This window comes from Narcine bancroftii, chromosome 3 (genome assembly GCF_036971445.1).
Source record: "Narcine bancroftii isolate sNarBan1 chromosome 3, sNarBan1.hap1, whole genome shotgun sequence".
Lineage (NCBI taxonomy): Eukaryota > Metazoa > Chordata > Chondrichthyes > Torpediniformes > Narcinidae > Narcine > Narcine bancroftii.
Window position 1 is genome coordinate 115,661,358 of NC_091471.1, and position 18,534 is coordinate 115,679,891.

Sequence of the window (18,534 nt, forward strand, 5' to 3'; positions counted from 1 at the left end):
GGGATTGTAGGTCAATTGTGTGTAGCTCGTGAGCTGAAAGGGCCTGTTACCATGTTATTGATCTAAATTTAAATTCACATGTCATTAAAGTGCACATTCCAGATTTTATTCAAGATTATTTGTCTACATTTTGGTTTGACCATGTGGAAATTACAGCATTTTTTATACATAGTCCCCTCATTTCAGGGCGTAATAATGTTTGGGACATTTGGCTTCACACGAGTTTGTGAGTACTCAGGCATGTTTAACTGCTTCATTAGAGAGCTAGACTTGCTTCTCAGCTTTTGATCACCTTTGGAGTCTGCAGTGGCTGTTTCTCTACATGAGGATTAGAGTTTTTCCAATAAAAGTCAAAGAAGCCACTATCAGGCTGACAAACGAGAATAAAAGAGTAAGAGACATCGCCCAAAGCTTAGGATTACCAAAATCAACAGTTTTGAACGTCATTAAGAAGAAGAGTGTACTGGTGAGCTCATTAATCGGAAAAGGACTCGTCTTCCAAGGAAGATCTCCAATGCTGATGACAGAAGAATGTCTGACAGATCAGAAACACTATTCAGGAGAAGGCTTTAGGAAATACATGGGCTACACTGAGTTCCTGCAGCACTTTCTTTGTGTATGTTACATGTATTTTCTGTTGTTTGTGCAGCATGAGGTGTTGACACAATGAGGTATTGCAATGATCAGAACTGGTGATTTTTATAGAAGATTAACATCCATTAAAGTCATGGTGCAGTGATATTTTTGCTGAGCTAATCTCTCAAACTTTCAATTGATGCATTAATTCAAAAATGTAAAGGAATCACATCATTGCATCTCAGTATATTTCAAGCATTATCACAAGGCAAGGTTTCAATCCGTTTTTCTTGCATCTATTGCTTCGAACTTCCTTCCATCTTTGTGTCTTGCATCTTCTCTATCAATTCTATTCTGTAGCCTCTTGTGAATATCACCAGATGTCAGACTTCTGAAAAATACATCAAAGAATATGCCCTATTCATATAGAGACAAAGAATTTTGCAACAAATGACCCACATCAAAGGCTCTGCATAACCTGTAAGGCAGTAATACTCTTCCTCACTGCCTCCTCATTCATTTCCTTGCCTTCTTCGATCATTCTTGCTCTCAGTCTTTACTGACCCTGAATCTTTTCTCTGGTGTCCCACTAACTACCTCCCACCCTCTTGGTGCCTCTTCTTATCTCCTATCCCTTGAGCTCTGGCACAGCCTGCTCATCCCTTCAGTGATTTTGGTCCACCACAACCTCTTCTTTTTTTCTTACCATTAACTCTCCCAACCTCTTTGTCTCTTATCATTGCCACACTCTAAGTCCTTTCCATGCTGTCCTTACCACTTGAGCCTTAAATAAAATTTCAGGAATCGGTTTATTGTCCATAGTGTATCAGTGCCTCAGGTACATTTTCACTTGGACAGCTGGTGGTGTCTGAGCTGTTGAGACCCTTAATAAAGGTTACAGTAAGTCTTCTGATAGTTCCTGTGACTGGCATCTCCCTAGGTCACACAGCTGCACAGTCTCAGGCCTTCATTCCATTAAGGAGTTCTCCCAGGCTGCCATAGAGGCTCTGGGGACCTTGCAGTTAGCCACTATTACTTCCTTGGTACTGTCAGAGCTGAGTATCCCAGAATGCTGTGGTTGGTTTGTTGAGTCCTAATGCATCGCTCCCAGGGATTCATCTTCCTCATCCCACAAGACTAGTCCAGATCTCCGCCAGCTCCCCTTTTCAGGGACAACCTCATACCTTCTCCATGAGGGGATTCCAGGACTGATTCCATGATAATGACTAGGAGATTGTCAATTATAACCATCAGCACAAAGTAATCTTGGATTGGAAAATCTATTACGTCTCATGAAGATATATCTGAAGAAGGATATATGCTGAACAAGGAACATATGCTGGGTGGAAAGAGTACACACAGAAGCTACAACAATCCACTCATAACCATGAGGTGCACAGTTTGTTCAGTCCCAACAAGGCCATCTGCAGCCCAAGCACTGAAGAAGCAACCTGCTGAAAATAATTAACAAAGTGCCCTGATTGAGGCAGAGAACCAGTCAATATCTACCATGGCTTTCTCCTCTTCAAGTGTGTCCATGGCTCCAGCTCAAAGCAAACTCTCTGGTCCACCTTCTACACTCTCCAGACTGATAAGAAGTCTCATAGGTATAATGTTTTCCTTCTTTAACTCAGCATCTATTTGATTATCATTTCAGAAGCAAATTCACAATCTCATTCTACTTATTTAGGAAGAGAAAGCCATGTGAAAAGATCTGTGCAACATCATAATTGTTGCTGTCTTCAAAGAAAAGAGACAAAATAGATTCTAGTGACTATAGAGCAATCTCCTGCTACCTGCCACATGGGAGATTATTGGAAGACTTCTCTTCATTCTCCAAGTGGCCGAAGGAATGGTTGTCATATTGCCCTAATGAGTTTCTAATTACAAGAAATCCAGCCCATAATTTCTGCTCTTTTCTGAGCTCTGTCAGAGTTGGAGATTACCAGTTGGAAAAGGAAACAATCTAAGGATAGTCGCAAAACCTTCGAAAAACTTGTGACTTCTTTCACACTAATAATCAAAATGGAGGGAAACGTTCAGTAGAGTATCGAGAGGTTTGCAGTTCTTCATCAGATGCAAAAGCCCAATGGAAAATAATGGAAGGAGCACATCGCCCCCTGAACTATCCATGTCCACACCCACTCCCATCACATCTGTCACAGAATCTGAGAGTCCCGTGTTAGTTTCAATGGTCATCTGAAACCCCATAGAACTGGAGTGGAATCAAATCTACTTCAATCCTGAAAGATGGACAAGAAGACTGAGTTGAGGTGTATGATGAAATGCCATCCAGAATAGTTCCAGATCATTGATTATGCCTGCTACTGTCACTGAGTATCTCACCCCATCCACTACCATTGTTTTATGTGTGTAGTTCATACCATATATAGGTTGCACACAGTGGTCCACCAATTGTACTCCCATGCTATCCCTTAGCCCATAACATTGGACAGAAAAGAACAAGGGAAACATGTCACAGTGGCATGTAACATACAGGTCACCTCCTAGTTTCAGATCGTCCCTGACTTGATTGTGCAAAATTGTAAATTTATCTTTTGTATCTTTGAATCATCTGCCAAGTGCCAAGAGGAAACCCATCTGCACAAGATATAATGTTTCTTAAAAAACAGCCAATCACCAGCCATTGTGACAACTGGAGATTGCCTGATAATAAATCAGTCACAAGTTCCAAGAACAAAGAATCTTTAAACAAAAGCATGGGTATATTTATTGCTTGTATTTGCAATTAGCTACCATAATTGCTTTGGGATAAAAGAATATCCATTTAATTCATCTGTGTTTGTTACAAATTTTTAATCAGCCCAAAAACTGCACATTTTAATAACTTTTAACAAAGGAATTAGAGCTTTAATTCAATTAGAATAAGAGTCATTTATAGTTTAATTATGCGATATTTTATAAAGAGGTAAAGCTAATTATATAACTATTCTTTGACCAAATAATTGACTGTTAGTCTGGAATTTATAATTACTTGGGGTTTTTTTGCACAATGGATGGTTTTGTTCTGGAAAGGAAATAGCGTTTGTTGTGGATGTAGGGTTGGCATAGGGGAGAAATCGTTTCAACTGATTTTTTTTTTCTTACCAGCGACATCACATTTACTTTCCACTGGACATAATGCATTTCATTAACAACAGTACTGTGATATTTGTTAATGATGTGTGCTATTTGAAAAAGAGATGCAACAACTCTTTGCAGTAGCTGCTAGTGGATCTCAGTGTAGTGAATTAAAATGCTGAGGTCAGCTTTTTTTATTGACCTTGCCTCAAAAGGAATGAGACCATGTTTCCTTATGAGGGAGACCACTATCAGCTCAAAGCATCCCATTTATTTCTACTCCCCCCCCCCCCCATTTATTTTATTTTATTCTATTCTCTCTCTTGTCCATAAACCTTCCATACCATCCCCATCCCTTACACCCGAACTCTATGGCCACACAACCTTTTCACAGAACAATTTATTTTGGACCTTTAACCTGATAACTCGTTTTCTGGGATGTGGGAACTAACCGAGGGGAAATCTGTGGGAAATAAAGAGAGTGTACAAGTTCTACAAGGGGCAGGGTTGTGTGGCAGCAGCTTTATCTGCTGTCCCAGTGTGTCATCCTTGTGGTCCTGGAAATTTTCTCTTGCCTGAGTTTCACCAACAACACATTTACCAATAGATGTGTGAGGACAGTGGAAGTTTCTAAACTATTTGGTAGTTTAAATTTGCCGGTAATGCTTGCTCAAAATCACAACTGCTGCTCCATTATTGTCTGCTCTAAAATATTATTGTATTCCAGAGTATTAAAAATAGATATCAAGATTGGATGTGTACTCCTGCCTTATTTCACTCTCAGTCAATATAGGATCATCCAACACACTGCACACAATACTGTGAATCAATGCCCTCTCACCTACACTGCCTCCCAGCTAAACAATTCTTCATTTTGAGAACTTTCATCTTCTGATTCTTTCCATGGCCTTGACATCTTCCTTTCTCTGCGACATCCTCCAATTCTACATCCATTCAAGATGCCAGTATTCCCTCCTATCACCCTCATTAATCACACAGCAGCAGTGTGAAGGCCCTAGGCTCTGGAATTCTCTCACAAACCATGTTCTTCTGTCAACATCTCTCTTCTGAGATGATTCTTAAATCCCACCTTTGGTCACTTGTGCTAACACCTTCTTATGTTGTCCAGGGTAAAGCTTTATTTGATCAGGCTCCTTTGATGTGACTTGGGATGTTTTGGCCAAGTTACATACAATATACACTGTATAAATTGAAGTTGTTTCGACAGATGGCTGAAAGCACAGCTTGGATTAGTATTTATTTTGCGGCGGTTTAAATCTCTCATTGGGTACTTTTTTGTTAACTGAGACAAAACTTTAAAAAAAAATGGAAAAGACAACTCTTAAAAATCTTTTTCCTCTTGCAGATTCCAAAAATAAAACTGTCAGCATTAGTATTTGATACAGCTAAGAGAATGTAAAGTGTTGTGGAAATTGTTTTCTTTAGATTGCACAAGCTGGGGATCTCATCCTTGAAGTATATCTGGAAAAGAAGGAGGCTGACTGTTGTATCATTATTAGGGTAGGTATTTGCTTCAATGTTCCGTGTAATCAGTCAAATGTGGCAACCTCACCACCAGTCTTTTCAAATGTGCCTTCCTTTAATAGAGTTAATTAACTTCAATTTTAAAGTAGCCATGTAAACAATTTTTACACATGCACAATTGTCCAAAACTGGTTTTGGTTTCCATAGATACATTTCATGAGCATATTAAAGTTAAGTGGATTGTGTGCTCACTGAACACCGGCTGATTATTCAAACTTCCTCCTTAATTAGGTAGGCAGAGGCAGAGCTTGGCAACTCAGCCTGCATCAAAACTCAGTCCGTGTGTCCATAATAATGATGCTAAGCTAATTATTCAGGTGTATAAGACAAGGGTTTCCGCCTATACAAAATAAATGGACGACAAAAGTTTCCTAATTGTCACCATATTTTGATAATGAAGAATTTTGATTTGAAAAGTAGTAAACGGATTTCCATCTGTGCTTTCATAATTCAGATTTTTAAAAATCTTTTTCATCCATAACGTTTTGCTTGAAAAATTATATTTTCAGTAAGCATCAAGGATTAGAGCTGAGGATAGGCTAGCATTTATTCAATGGTCCTGCTCCCCCACCAGTTCACAGAAGTAAAACATGAAAGTCCACAGACACTGTGGTTGACGTAAAAATACAAAACTGGAGAAACTCGGCTGATCAAACAGCATCCTTTATATAGCAAAGATAAAGATACATAACCAATGTTTCGTGCTTGAGTCCTTCATCAAGGAATTCTGGCTGTAGCTCAAGCCACTCAAGCAGTTTAATGGAAATTTGATTCCCTTTCATGGGCCCTGCAGTGGTTAGGTCAAACAACAACTGTCAGACACATCGCTTTAGAATTCTGTTGCAGTCAGACACAAAGGTGAGGCCTTCTTTCTTCAAAGCATTTGAATGTTTGCAATAATCCGGCACATTTATGATCACAGATTTTTAAAATATCCAGTGTGATTTTTAAACTTGTGTTTCAAAAATCAATGGATTATTTGAATCCAGCTGTTTTTTTTAGTCAAAGTGCCCACCGGGCAAATAGTCAGGCCTATTAAATTCAATTGGTGATTGACTGTTCTGTGATTTAAAGCTCAGTCTCCAGGTGGTTGGTTGCTATCCTGCCTCAATATTTGTTCAGGTTAATTCGTGTCTCAACAGTACATGACTTTTTTTCATGATGTAATGGAGAGAGTTGATGAGGGTAATGCAGTTGATGGACTTCCAGGCTACCATTAGGAAGGAGGTACAGGAGCATCAAAATCAGGACTGTCAGTCTGGGAAATGGCTTCTTCCTGCAGGTTTTGAGGCTAATGAATAGTATTCTGCAACCTTGCGTCTCTTATAAATGAAACTAGTAAATTATTCCAAATATTTATACATGTTTATTTTGTATTATATTTTTATGTGTGTCTATCTATCTATCTATCCATCGATAATAATTGTGTACCATGGCCTGGAGAAACGCTATTTCATCTTGTATGCATGTACAGTCAGATGATAATAAACTTGAACTATATTAGGTGCTATTTAATGGGCTTATCAACAAGCCTAAAGTACTCAGCACATCACGGCTAGAAGTGGCACAGATACAAAGTTGGCGAATTAACAGGCAGCAGAGGTTTGTGCAAATTATTTCTTTGAGTGGAGGAAAGTAAATAGCAACATTTTCTTGGGATTGGGTTCATTCCTTTGTTGTTTATGCTCTTTACAGCTGAATGAAACAAGCTGTGTGGCATCCTCATGTTGATGGTTCAACCCCTGCTTCAGCATTATGCAAATGATTTTATTGCAATCAACGTCAGTCCTTCATATTGAAATATATTATCCCGCAGATCAGCACAGATATGTGTTGAAGGTCTTATTCTGCACCTTTAGAATGAGACCTTTCTTAACCAGTGTCATAGAGTCATAGAATTCTTTGGCACGGAAACAGGCCCTTCAGCCCAATTTGTCCTTACTGACCAAGCTAGTCCTGTTTGCCTGTATGCATCTTATATTCTTCTATACCTTCCTATTAATCCACCTGTCTTTTGAACATGATAATTGTCCCTGCCTTTATCAGTCTCTTCGGCAGCTCGTTCCATATACCCAGCACTCTGTGCAAAGAGTCCTTTTTTAAAACTTTCCCTTCTCACCTTAAATCAATGCCCTCTAGTTTTCACTTCTACTCTGGGAGGAAAAGTGTGATAATTTGCCTTGTGTGCACCACTTGTAATTTTATAAATCTCTATTTGTTCCCCCCCCGACCCACCCCTACATGTCCCATTTCTCCCCCCCCCCCCATATCCCCCAACTTGCCACCTCAGCCTCCAATGCTCCAGGAAGAAGAGTCACAGCCTCTCCTCATAATTCAAGAATCCCAGACCTTGATTCTTGTGAATCATTTCTGTGCACTTTCCAACTTAATAACACCTTTCCTTCAGCTGAGTGTCCAGAACTGCACATAATATTCTGTGCAGTCTCATCAATGTGATAAAATGTAGGTCGTTTGGCTACTTTGCTACTTAGCTGCTGGCTCAGTAGGATATTGTATATTACTATGGAAAGAAATAGCTGACACTCTGCTTACATTACAACTTTGAACTGGGTCGTTACATATTATATGGTTCAGATGCTCCCAGAGACCCAAGGTATAAAATGATGTACCGCTCAATAACATTACTGTGTAGTAATTACATTGTATTGCAATCTGAAAGCATCTCTGCAATGTTTGGGTGCAGAGAGATCCCTTCATCACATACATAAATTTGCATAGTCTCTTGCTACATCTGCAAAGGAATGACTCACCATCTTAGAAGCGAAGATCATTAGTAGTTTGAATGAAATTTAAAAAAAAATGAAATATCAGATCAGGCCAACTTGGATTGTCTGGGAGAAAAAAATGCTTAATTTTTTTTTGAAAATGCCTACTCATTTAGCAGTTGCCTAATAGACATTCACAGATTTTTTTTGTTTCTACTGTTCTAGTGTGATAGACGGCATTGGGAGATTAAAGTTCCATTACTCCGATCATTAAAATTGTTCTGCATTCTTCCTTTTGAATTACTTGAAGATCTGGCAGTTTTATTCAACCCAGGACATGTTGTCACAAATATCACAAAATGAGCCACAGGCAGTAAGCTGCTTTGAAATAAGTCTTTTCACAGGAAAATCTAGCAGCCATATTATGAAAACCAGCTTCACAGAGGGACAGATCAGTTAATGTGCGTATGCTTAAATTGTGATGAATGATCGGAGAATGTTTGCTATGTTCACTTCAGAAAATGCCATGGGCTTTTTATTTCAGAATTTTGTGTCACCTTTCTGTTAATCTGTTTCAATAAATGGATTGTAATGAATAATATCAAATGATTTGAAAATAGTTTGAGATCAGAATTATTGTTTGAATTACAATATTTTTGGAATTTGAGACATAGCATTTATCAACAGCATATTTATCAAATCAATTGATTTGGTTTCAAGTAATTTTAACCAGTAATTTTGGCAGCTACTTTTACCATTTTCCCATTCTGACAGCTCTCTGTATTTGAATGTGAAATGAAAGCCTTTTTTAAACATTGTGCTTTACAGGTATCTCCGACAATGACTGCTGGAGAACTGACTCACGCTGTCTTGGAAACGAAGAGCATCATTATTGAGGAGAATGTTGTTTGGGCCACATTTGAAGTGATCGAGAATGGAGACCTTGGTAGGATATTAACACTTTAAAATTAAAATTTCAAACAAGATGATTGCATGTTGTTTCAAAACACAGTGATGTCTCCTCTTGTCAATGACTGTTTATTCGTTGCCTTTAAAATGGCTGGTCTATTGATGATGAGAGGCTAAAACCCACAGTCACCAAAAGCCTTAATTTCACAATCCAAATGCAAATGATATCTATCCTCTTAGCAGCCCAGAGTCCAGCAGAGAAAACAAATTACTTGTTGAAGAAAGGGAAACATGAAAGTCTGCAGCTGCTGTGATTGTTGTAAAAACACACTGAAATGCTGGAGGATCTCATCCAGCCTTTTCAACATCTACAGAAGACAAAGATATATCGCCGACGTTTTGGGCCTGAGCCCTTCTTCAAGAAATAAGCAGAATAAGCCAGTGGTCATTTCAGGATTATACTACTTATTTCTTGAAGAAGGATTCAGGTCCGAAACGTCGCCAACATCTTTGTCTCCTATAGACACTGAAAAGACCATCTGAGTTCCTCTAGCATTTCAGTGTGTTTTTTGAATTGTAGAAGGCCACTTTCTGAAAGTTTTGACAGCCAACTAAAACTTAGCTCCAGCTCTATCAGCTACCCAAGTTGAGCAGAAATATTTCACAGCTAATACAAATGAAGCAGGTAATTTTTATCATAGGACAGTACAACACAGGAACATTCACTTTGACCCGCGATGTCTGTACTGAACATGATGCCAAATTAAAATCTGCTGTTTGCACATGATCCATATTCCTCCATTTCCTGCATTTTTATATGTTATCTAGATGTCTCTTAAACATTACTACAATACCTGTTTCCACAATGACTTGTGGCAGCTCTTTTCCACTCTGTGTAAAAGCCAACTTCCCCTTTCCCATCACCTTAAACACATGACGTCAAGTATGTGACATTTTTACCCAGGGGTAAAAGACTCTGACTGTCTGCCCAATCTGTGCCACTCATAATTTTATAAACTCTTATCAAGTCTCCCATCAGCTTTCAATGCTCCACAGAAAACAACTCAAGTTTGTCCATCTCTCCTTGTCGCTCAGCCTGTAAATCTCTTCTGTGCCCTCTCCAAAGCCTCCATGTCCTTCCTGTAATGGTTCATACTTTAAAACTCATTTCTTAAAGCAAAATTTATGCTGGTGAAACTTCTTAAAAACACAAAAATTGCAAATCATGAACACAACTGAAAAATATTAACTGAAAGAAAGTTGAACTGAAAGGAACTTACTTTTCACTTTGCTTTGTTCCTTGCAGTGTTGCCATCCATATTATGATCAGTATGGTCATTAATCCTTGCAGTGTTGCCATCCATATTATGACCAGTATGGTCATTAACTGTTCAGGGCTAACCTTGAACAGTCATTGATTGGGAGCATGTAACAAGGCAGATGATCCCTCAGAGTAAATTCTAAACCTGCTCTACTGCTAGGCACCATAAATGCCAGTCTTCCAGCAAAATGAAGGACTTGTTTTCCACCCCTTTATCCTGGTGACCGACCACCAGCCACTGCCTATCTATTTAATCCCTCTGAAATAGGAATCGAGTAACATCTGCCCAACAAAGGCATCAGTCAGAGACCATCTCCAACCGGAGTGAGCCTATCTATCTATTCTCGACGAGTGGTGGTATTGCCATTGCTGACTTCCCCACCATCAGCATCCAATTTACTAGAAATACAGTAGGGCCAACTACGTGAATGCTATGGAGACATGAATCTGAAGCAAACCATGAGTCGCTGGAGAAAGTCGGCTGATCAGATGATTACATTGGCAATGTCCTCTATACAAAATGGCCATTTTGACCTTCTGGTGGGCAAGCTATTTTAACTCCTGTTCCTGTTTCCACACTAATCTGGCTATCCTCCACTCCCAAGGTGAAGCCAAACAAACAAAAAGAGCAACAGATCATATTCTGCCTGGGTAACCTATTAGCATTAATTTCTATAATTTCTCTCTCCGGTTAAAACTAGGTCCTCTGACATTCCAACCCAACCCTCTCACCTCCCCATCCACCAGCTCCCTGTTGCCCTTTTCTTTCAGAATAAAAGGTTGTCCCTTTAGACAGGACTGAGGAGAAGTTTCTTCAGCTTGAGGCTGGTGAATTTGCAGAATACATTGCCACAAACAGCTGTGGAGGCAAAGCCATTGGGTATTTGCAGAGTGAAGGTTGAGAGGTTATTGAGTCGTGAGGATGCCAAAGGTTATGGGGAGATGGCAGGAGAATGGAATTGAGAGAAAAAATACATCAACTATGATTTGAATGGCAGAGCAGGTTTGATGTGCTGTATGGCTTAATTCTGCTCCGACTTCTTGTGGTGTGCCCCTCCCCCAGTTAGCTCCATCTGCCTCTTACCCATATACTTAACCCAATGGATCCTCTTCCCCCGAATGTACCAATCTGACCATCATCCCTCCATACTCTGGTTCCACTCTAGCTTTCTGATCTATTTCCAGAATCTGCAGCCCTTTGTTGTCTCCACTTATCACCTCTCGGCTTCTGTTGCTACCCCACCCCTTCCGCACTTGGCTCCCTCGGCCCATCAATCCATTGCCCCCACCCCCATAAGGATCAGCCATGACCCTTTCCAGCTCATGCAGCCCTCCTCACCTCTTTCTATTAACTACTTCCCCTTTACACTCTCATTCCCATGCAAGGTCTTGACCTGAAACATCAACCATCGCTGCCTGATCCGCAGTGTTAATCTAGCTGCTTGGGTTTGTTTTTTGCTCCACGTAAATATTGTGGTTACAAGAGCAGGTTGGTGCCTGGTTAATCTCACAGGCCGTGATTCATCTCTTGATACCCTGTTGGCATTCTGTTGTCTTCAAGGCACGTGATGAAAATCTCCTCAGTTGCATGGATGAGTGCAGCAATGACAAGGCAGACAAATTGATTGGAGTCCAAAGCATTCATTCCAAATACCAATGTCATACAGTGGCTCCGGTATGTGCCGTCTACAAAATGCACTGTAACTGCTGAACCAGAGCTACTTCAACAGCACGTTCCTTGCCGACACAATTGCAGGGTGTCTCCACCATCATGACTGCATTGACACAAGAAGGTGGTTGACCACCATGTTTTCAAGGTTTTCTTGCCATGATCAATACATTCCATCACGCCCAATGACTGACCTACTGTGGAAAATGAACAAAACATACATTTGTGTATCGGAAATTGAAATGTAGTCTTGATTATCTTTGGTTGTGTCACAGTGTGAACCTTGCCTGGGATATTTGTAATTCAGAGTAATCGAATAATGGTCTGCTGTGTTTTCCTTTCCTTTCTTATCCATCACAGACCTATTATCACATCATAAACTATAAAGGACTCATAATATCAGAATATCCCCATGTTTTACAGCCAGCTATGTATTTTTAAGTGAAATCTTGATGCTGCATTATCTTGCTATGATGGGGGAGGCGGGTGTGGGGGCAGGGCGCAAGTGTTCCCACAGTTGAAAATGTCTTGGTGGAGTTCACTGGTTGATTTTGTGTTGTCAAAATCAGTGATATAATGATAACACAACATATAACATAACAATTTACAGCACGGAAACAGGCCATTAGGCCCTTCTAGTCCGAACCGAACCAAACACCCCTCTCTAGTCCCACCTCCCTGCACAATGCCCATAACCCTCCACCTTCTTCTCATCCATATACCTGTCCAACCTTTTCTTAAATAATACAATTGACTCCGCCGCCACTATTTCTCCCGGAAGCTCATTCCACACGGCTACCACTCTCTGAGTAAAGAAGTTCCCCCTCATGTTACCTCTAAACCTCTGCCCCTTAATTCTTAACTCATGTCCTCTTGTTTTAATCTTTCCTCCTCTTAACGGAAATAGTCTATCCACATCCACTCTGTCTATCCCTTTCATAATCTTAAATACTTCTATCAAATCCCCTCTAAACCTTCTACGCTCCAAAGAATAAAGACCTAATCTGTCCAATCTCTCCCTATACTCTAGATGCTTAAACCCAGGTAACATTCTGGTAAACCTTCTCTGCACTCTCTCCACTCTGTTTATATCCTTCCTATAATTAGGCGACCAGAACTGCACACAGAACTCCAAATTAGGCCGCACCAACATCTTATACAATCTCAACATCACCTCCCAACTCCTATATTCCATGCAATGATTGATAAAGGCCAGCATACTAAAAGCCTTCTTCACCACCCTATTCACGTGAGTTTCTACCTTCAAGGAACGATGTACCATTACTCCTAAATCTTTCTGCTCTTCTGTATTCATCAATGCTCTCCCATTTACCACGTATGTCCTGTTCTGATTCTTCTTACCAAAATGAAGCACCTCACACTTATCAGCATTAAATTCCATCTGCCATTTTTCAGCCCACTTTTCTAAGCAGCCCAAATCCCTCTGCAATCCTTGAAAACCTTCTTCATTATCCACCATTCCACCCATCTTAGTATCGTCTGCATATTTACTAATCCAATTCACCACCCCATCATCTAGATCATTAATGTATATAACGATCAACAATGGGCCCAATACAGATCCTTGAGGCACACCATTGGTCACCGGCCTCCAACCTGACAGATAATTATCCACTACCACTCTCTGGCCTCTCCCTTTCAGCCAATGTTCAATCCATTTGACTATCTCAAAATTTATACCTAAAGACTGCACCTTCCTAACTAACCTTCCATGTGGTACCTTATCGAAGGCCTTACTGAAGTCCATATAGACAACATCCACTGCGCTACCCTCATCCACATTCCTAGTCACCTCTTCAAAAAATTCAATCAGATTGGTCAAACATGACCTTCCTCCCACAAATCCATGTTGAGTGCTCCTGATCAGACCCTGTCTATCCAGATGTTTATAAGTACTATCTCTAAGAATTTTCTCCATTAATTTACCTACCACAGTCGTCAAACTTACAGGCAGATAGTTGCCAGGCTTCCTCCTTGAACCCTTTTTAAATAACGGAACCACATGCGCAATGCGCCAATCCTCCGGCACTATCCCCATATCTAATGACATTTGGAAAATTACCGCCAGAGCCTCTGCTATTTCCTCCTTCACTTCTCTCAATGTCCTGGGCAAGATCCCGTCTGGTCCCGGAGACTTATCCACCTTTATATTCTTAAAAAGCCCTAAAACTACATCTTTTGTAATCTCTATATTCCCCATATTTATCCAATTTGCTTTTTTTTACCTCACATCTCCCTTCTCCTTAGTAAATACCGAAGAAAAGAAACTGTTCAATATCTCCCCCATTTCTCTTGGCTCCACACACAGTTTTCCGCTCTGATTTTCTAAGGGACCAATTTTGTCTCTAGCTTTCCTTTTACCATTAACATATTTGTAGAACTCTTTTGGATTAGTTTTCACCCTGCTTGCCATAGTTTCCTCGTACCTTTTAGCTTTCCTAATTCCTCTCTTAAGATTCCTCTTACATTCAATGTATCTTTCAAACATCTCCTTAACTCCATGCTTCTAATATCTAATGTACGCCTTCCTTTTTCTTCGAACCAAGTTTCCAATATTCCTTGAAAACCACGGCTCTCTCAAACCTTTTGCCCCTCCTTTTAACCTAACAGGAACATAAAGCTTTTGCACTCTCAAAATCTGATCTTTAAAAGACTTCCATCTCTCTACTACATCCTGCCCATAAAACAAATTGTCCCAATGCACACCCTGCAAGTCCTTTCGCATCTCCTCAAATCTAGCTTTTCCCCAATCAAAAACCTCAACCCTTGGCCCTGACTTCTCTCTTTATACCAGGCATTTTGTTGGGATCTCCAGAAAAGTAGAGACTTCTGCTTATGAATGGTGACATTGGCCCCACAGGAGTCTTCTATCCAACTGTTATCAAAACAACACTTCTCTTTTATTGGCATATGTTGCTGAGGCCATACAACCTACAAAGAAATCTGCTGTTAAAACCTTGATACCTTGATGAAGGGCTCAAGCCCAAAACATTGGTTATGTATCTTTATCTTTGCTATCTAAAGTACACTGTTTGAACTGCTAAAGTTCTCTAGAATTGTGTCTTTGCTTCAACCACGGTGTCTGCAGACTTTCATATTTACTTAATATTTGTTCACTTATCAGAAAGCAGGTGGATAATTGGGCCCTAAAACTACCTCTTGTGTGGACACTGAAAGGAGAATATTGTTCTTCTCGGAGGCCCTGAGGATCACAAAGAATGGCCAGGCTTGATTTCAATTTTGGTGTTTCCCAGGTGTCTGGTGAGCTGTGGGTGTCAAAGCTGGGCCAATTACTATCTGAACAACATGGCCCACTTTTTAAACAAGATGCTGTGAAGAAGTGTGCTCTTGGTGTTTTCAATCCAACTACAGTACAACTCCAATTTTCCAAAATGGTCAGGACCGGGCCATTTCAGATAAACTTTTTTTTTCGGAGAGCCAGTCATTTTTTTTAAAACAGCCCAATAGCAACAGCAAATGATTGTAACAGTGTTTAAACAGCAATAAACAACAATTCTTTTTAAGCATTAAAATAATGTTTCTCACCCAAAAAAAATGCTAGCCACTGCCCATCACCAACACTTCCCCACTGAGACCTCGCTCATACCGGGAGGCCGAAGGTCCCACTCCTGCCCAGAGATTGAGGTCCCCGCTGCTGCCGGGAGCTCGAGGTCTGCTGTTGCCACGCCTGGGAGCCCGACGTCCCCGGTCAGTTTGGCTCTGAAAAAATTTGGGGTAAATGAGGATTTCATGTATCCAAAATTTTTCAATATTTTCAGATAACTAAGAATCCGATTTCAGATAATTGCAATTGTACTATATTTATTTTTTTATTATTTAATGCTGCCACACTTTTGATACCAAGAAACTGATAAGTACTTGGAAATTGACAACAAGGGAGTGAGAGGTTTGAATTGATTGTCAAATAACCTAATAAAATCTAGATTGATTTCTATGAAGCTAATTATTTTACATTTTCTTGAGTGGTGCTTGAAGAAATTGTTACGTTAAACTGATAACTGATATTGTAAAGAATGAGATAAATTGTTTATATTTATTTAAATGTCTCCTTAATTTGGCTCACTGTTCATTGTTATTTTATGTTAGAAGTTAAGAAAGGAATAAATAATATTTCTCATTTACTAATAAATATATTTGCTATATCTTCCCTTCTCCACAGAGAGAGCATTGCACTACCAAGAGAATGTTCTGGAACAGGTTCTTCAGTGGAGTATGCTGCCAGAACCTGAATCTGCCTACTTGATCACTAAACAATTTCAAGTTGCAAACACAATCAAAAGCTACCTGGGTAGGAATGTCAACTTTGACATGTTTTTAATGAAACCAGATTATTGCATATACATAGAAAACAAAACTATAAATGCATCTCAATTTTCCTTGTCTGCTAATAGTTAACCAAGTTGCATTTGACAGCTTCATTTTAGAATCCCACAATCTGCATCTCCCAATTAAGTTAGCATGTAATTTTACACCAAAAAAGGATATAATTTTTAATGTAGACCTGTTGAATATCCACGTGGCCTGTTCTAATGAAGGTTGCTCAATTCAGATTGATCTGAAGAAATGTTGCAGTCTTTGTATGTTGTAGTGGTGTTGAGTTCAGAGTTCTAGAAAGTTAATGCAGGAGCCCTTTTCACACTGGCTAACCAGTAGTTATGCTGTTCAATGAACCGGTTAAAGAAGCCGTTTTTGCCTTTCACACTGCACCACTGTTAACCAGTTCTCTGTGTCCTTTCACACTCATCACAAGGCACCCCCAGGGTTAGAGGATTCTATCCTCTCCCAGTGACATCTGAGTGACGTGTCGAGCGATGGTGGACTTGCCCTAAATGCTGATCAACATATTCTGATCTTATATTCGAACAAAATTAAACATGCTTAATGATAACATAATCAAGGTTTATGTACATCATAGTATGATATGAGTTTGTCAGCCACTGTTATTGTGACAACCTATATAAACCTTTATAAATGTATAAAAGACTGTGGTAAAGTCATATCGAAGCATGGCCTCTCAATTTATAAAGACCAATGGTGGACCTGCCCTCCTAGAATTCCGAGGGCAGAGAAAGCGCTGTATGCATGGAGCACTCGTGAAGGGGTTTCTCTGCTGCATGGAATTCTGGGAGGGAAGAACCGCCATCTCTCTCTCCCATGCATCTTTCCCACGGTCCTTTAGAAATTTATTAAGGTTTCTGTAGGTTGGAAAAGTTTATACCTTTTTGCTCTTTTATTTCCTTCATGTTCCTGCTTTTACACAAAAATATAATCAACATGTCACTGCTTTATCCTATGTATCCCTTTCACACTGGGCTAATCAGCACGCAGGCGTCATTAGACGCCGGGGACGATACTACCTACCAAGGTTGTACCATCCCCGGCGCGATTTGACACCTGCTTGCCGATTAAGGACCTTTCACACTGGAGCCTTAACCAATAGACTGGCCGTCAATTACTAGGACAAAGTGCCAGTGTGAAAGGGGCTAGAGTTGCCGGTTGGTGGTGTTGTGTCTGTGAGGCTTGGGTATGTGACTGGAAGATGGGAGATAATATCAGTTTGAGATGAGCTTATTGTGGTGATTGCAAATCACCCAGGCAGCAGGAAGGATATTGATTTCAGTGACAGGATTATTGGGGAATGAAGCATGTTTTACCTTCTAACTAAAACAAGTGATGGACAGTACTTGAAAACTTTGATTGGACTGTAAAATCCAATCGCAATTGGAGCACTGCACAATTTTCCTTTCCATTAATTTTAATGTTCACAATAAAACACCAAAATAACATTGACGAATGTGCTCTATTTTCAATGTGGTTCCAGATCTCACGACAATGCATATATATCCCTGATTGTATGATTACCGTCAATGAAAAATGTAGAACGTTATGTGGGGACCAGCACCAGGTGTACAGAGAAAAGTGTTGCAACACAGGACTGCATGCACAATAGCCACTGCTCTGCAGTCCAACCAGCTTAATGATGATGGACAATTAAACAGCCAGTGGAGGAATAAACTCTGGTCTGGTAACATGCCATCCTCAATGATAACAAGTGAAAACACAGTGCTGGAGAAACTCAGAAGGTCAATCACTGTACTTTAAATGGAAAAGATAAATATACATAACCAATGTTTCACCCTTGAGACCTTCATTAAAGAATGAAAAAATGTCAGCAGGCATCCAAACATAAAGGTATTGGGGGAGGAGCATGGTCCCAACATCAGGAGATAAAAGGTGGAGAAGGGAGGAAGGGCAGAGCAACAAGCAGTGGGAGAAGGGATGGTTGAGTGAATTGAGAGGGAAGGGGATGGGATGGAAAGAAGACAAGGGGAAGGGATGGCAGGGAAGATGGCGCGCAAGTTGGCAGAAAACAGAGAAGTCGATGTTAACGCCATCCAGCTGGTGAGTGCCCAGATGGAAAACAAGTGCTGTTCCTCCAATTTACAGGTGGATAGTATGAGCGCATGGACAAACATGAGTATGGTTGGCCACTGGGAGATCCCTTTCACTGATGCGGACAGACCGAAGGTGCTCAGTGAAGTGATCTCCCAGTCTGCGCCCAGTCTCTCCACTGAAGAGAAGTGCACAATTTGCATCCAAAGCAGATAGTTGCCACACAGGCAGATCTCAAAAATTTGCAAAATTATCCAAGTTATTGTTGACAG

The 18,534-nt window shown here is 40.2% G+C and overlaps 1 protein-coding gene and 1 long non-coding RNA gene across 13 annotated transcripts in view; one reads left to right on the plus strand and one right to left on the minus strand.

Moving 5' to 3' along the window:
- arap2 (ArfGAP with RhoGAP domain, ankyrin repeat and PH domain 2) overlaps positions 1-18,534 on the plus strand; it is a 473,297-nt gene that overhangs the window by 393,036 nt on the left and 61,727 nt on the right. For all 12 annotated transcript variants that reach the window (XM_069924984.1, XM_069924989.1, XM_069924990.1 and 9 more), the window contains 3 exons: positions 5,104-5,178; positions 8,757-8,874; positions 16,029-16,157. In XM_069924984.1, the coding sequence (XP_069781085.1) occupies positions 5,104-5,178; positions 8,757-8,874; positions 16,029-16,157 (322 nt within the window). The remainder of the gene's footprint in view (positions 1-5,103; positions 5,179-8,756; positions 8,875-16,028; positions 16,158-18,534) is intronic.
- LOC138757511 (uncharacterized) lies at positions 808-16,731 on the minus strand. Its single transcript, XR_011353636.1, has 3 exons — positions 16,371-16,731; positions 15,395-15,568; positions 808-967 (listed from the first exon to the last, which is right to left on the minus strand). It is a non-coding gene; the product is annotated as an uncharacterized lncRNA (long non-coding RNA).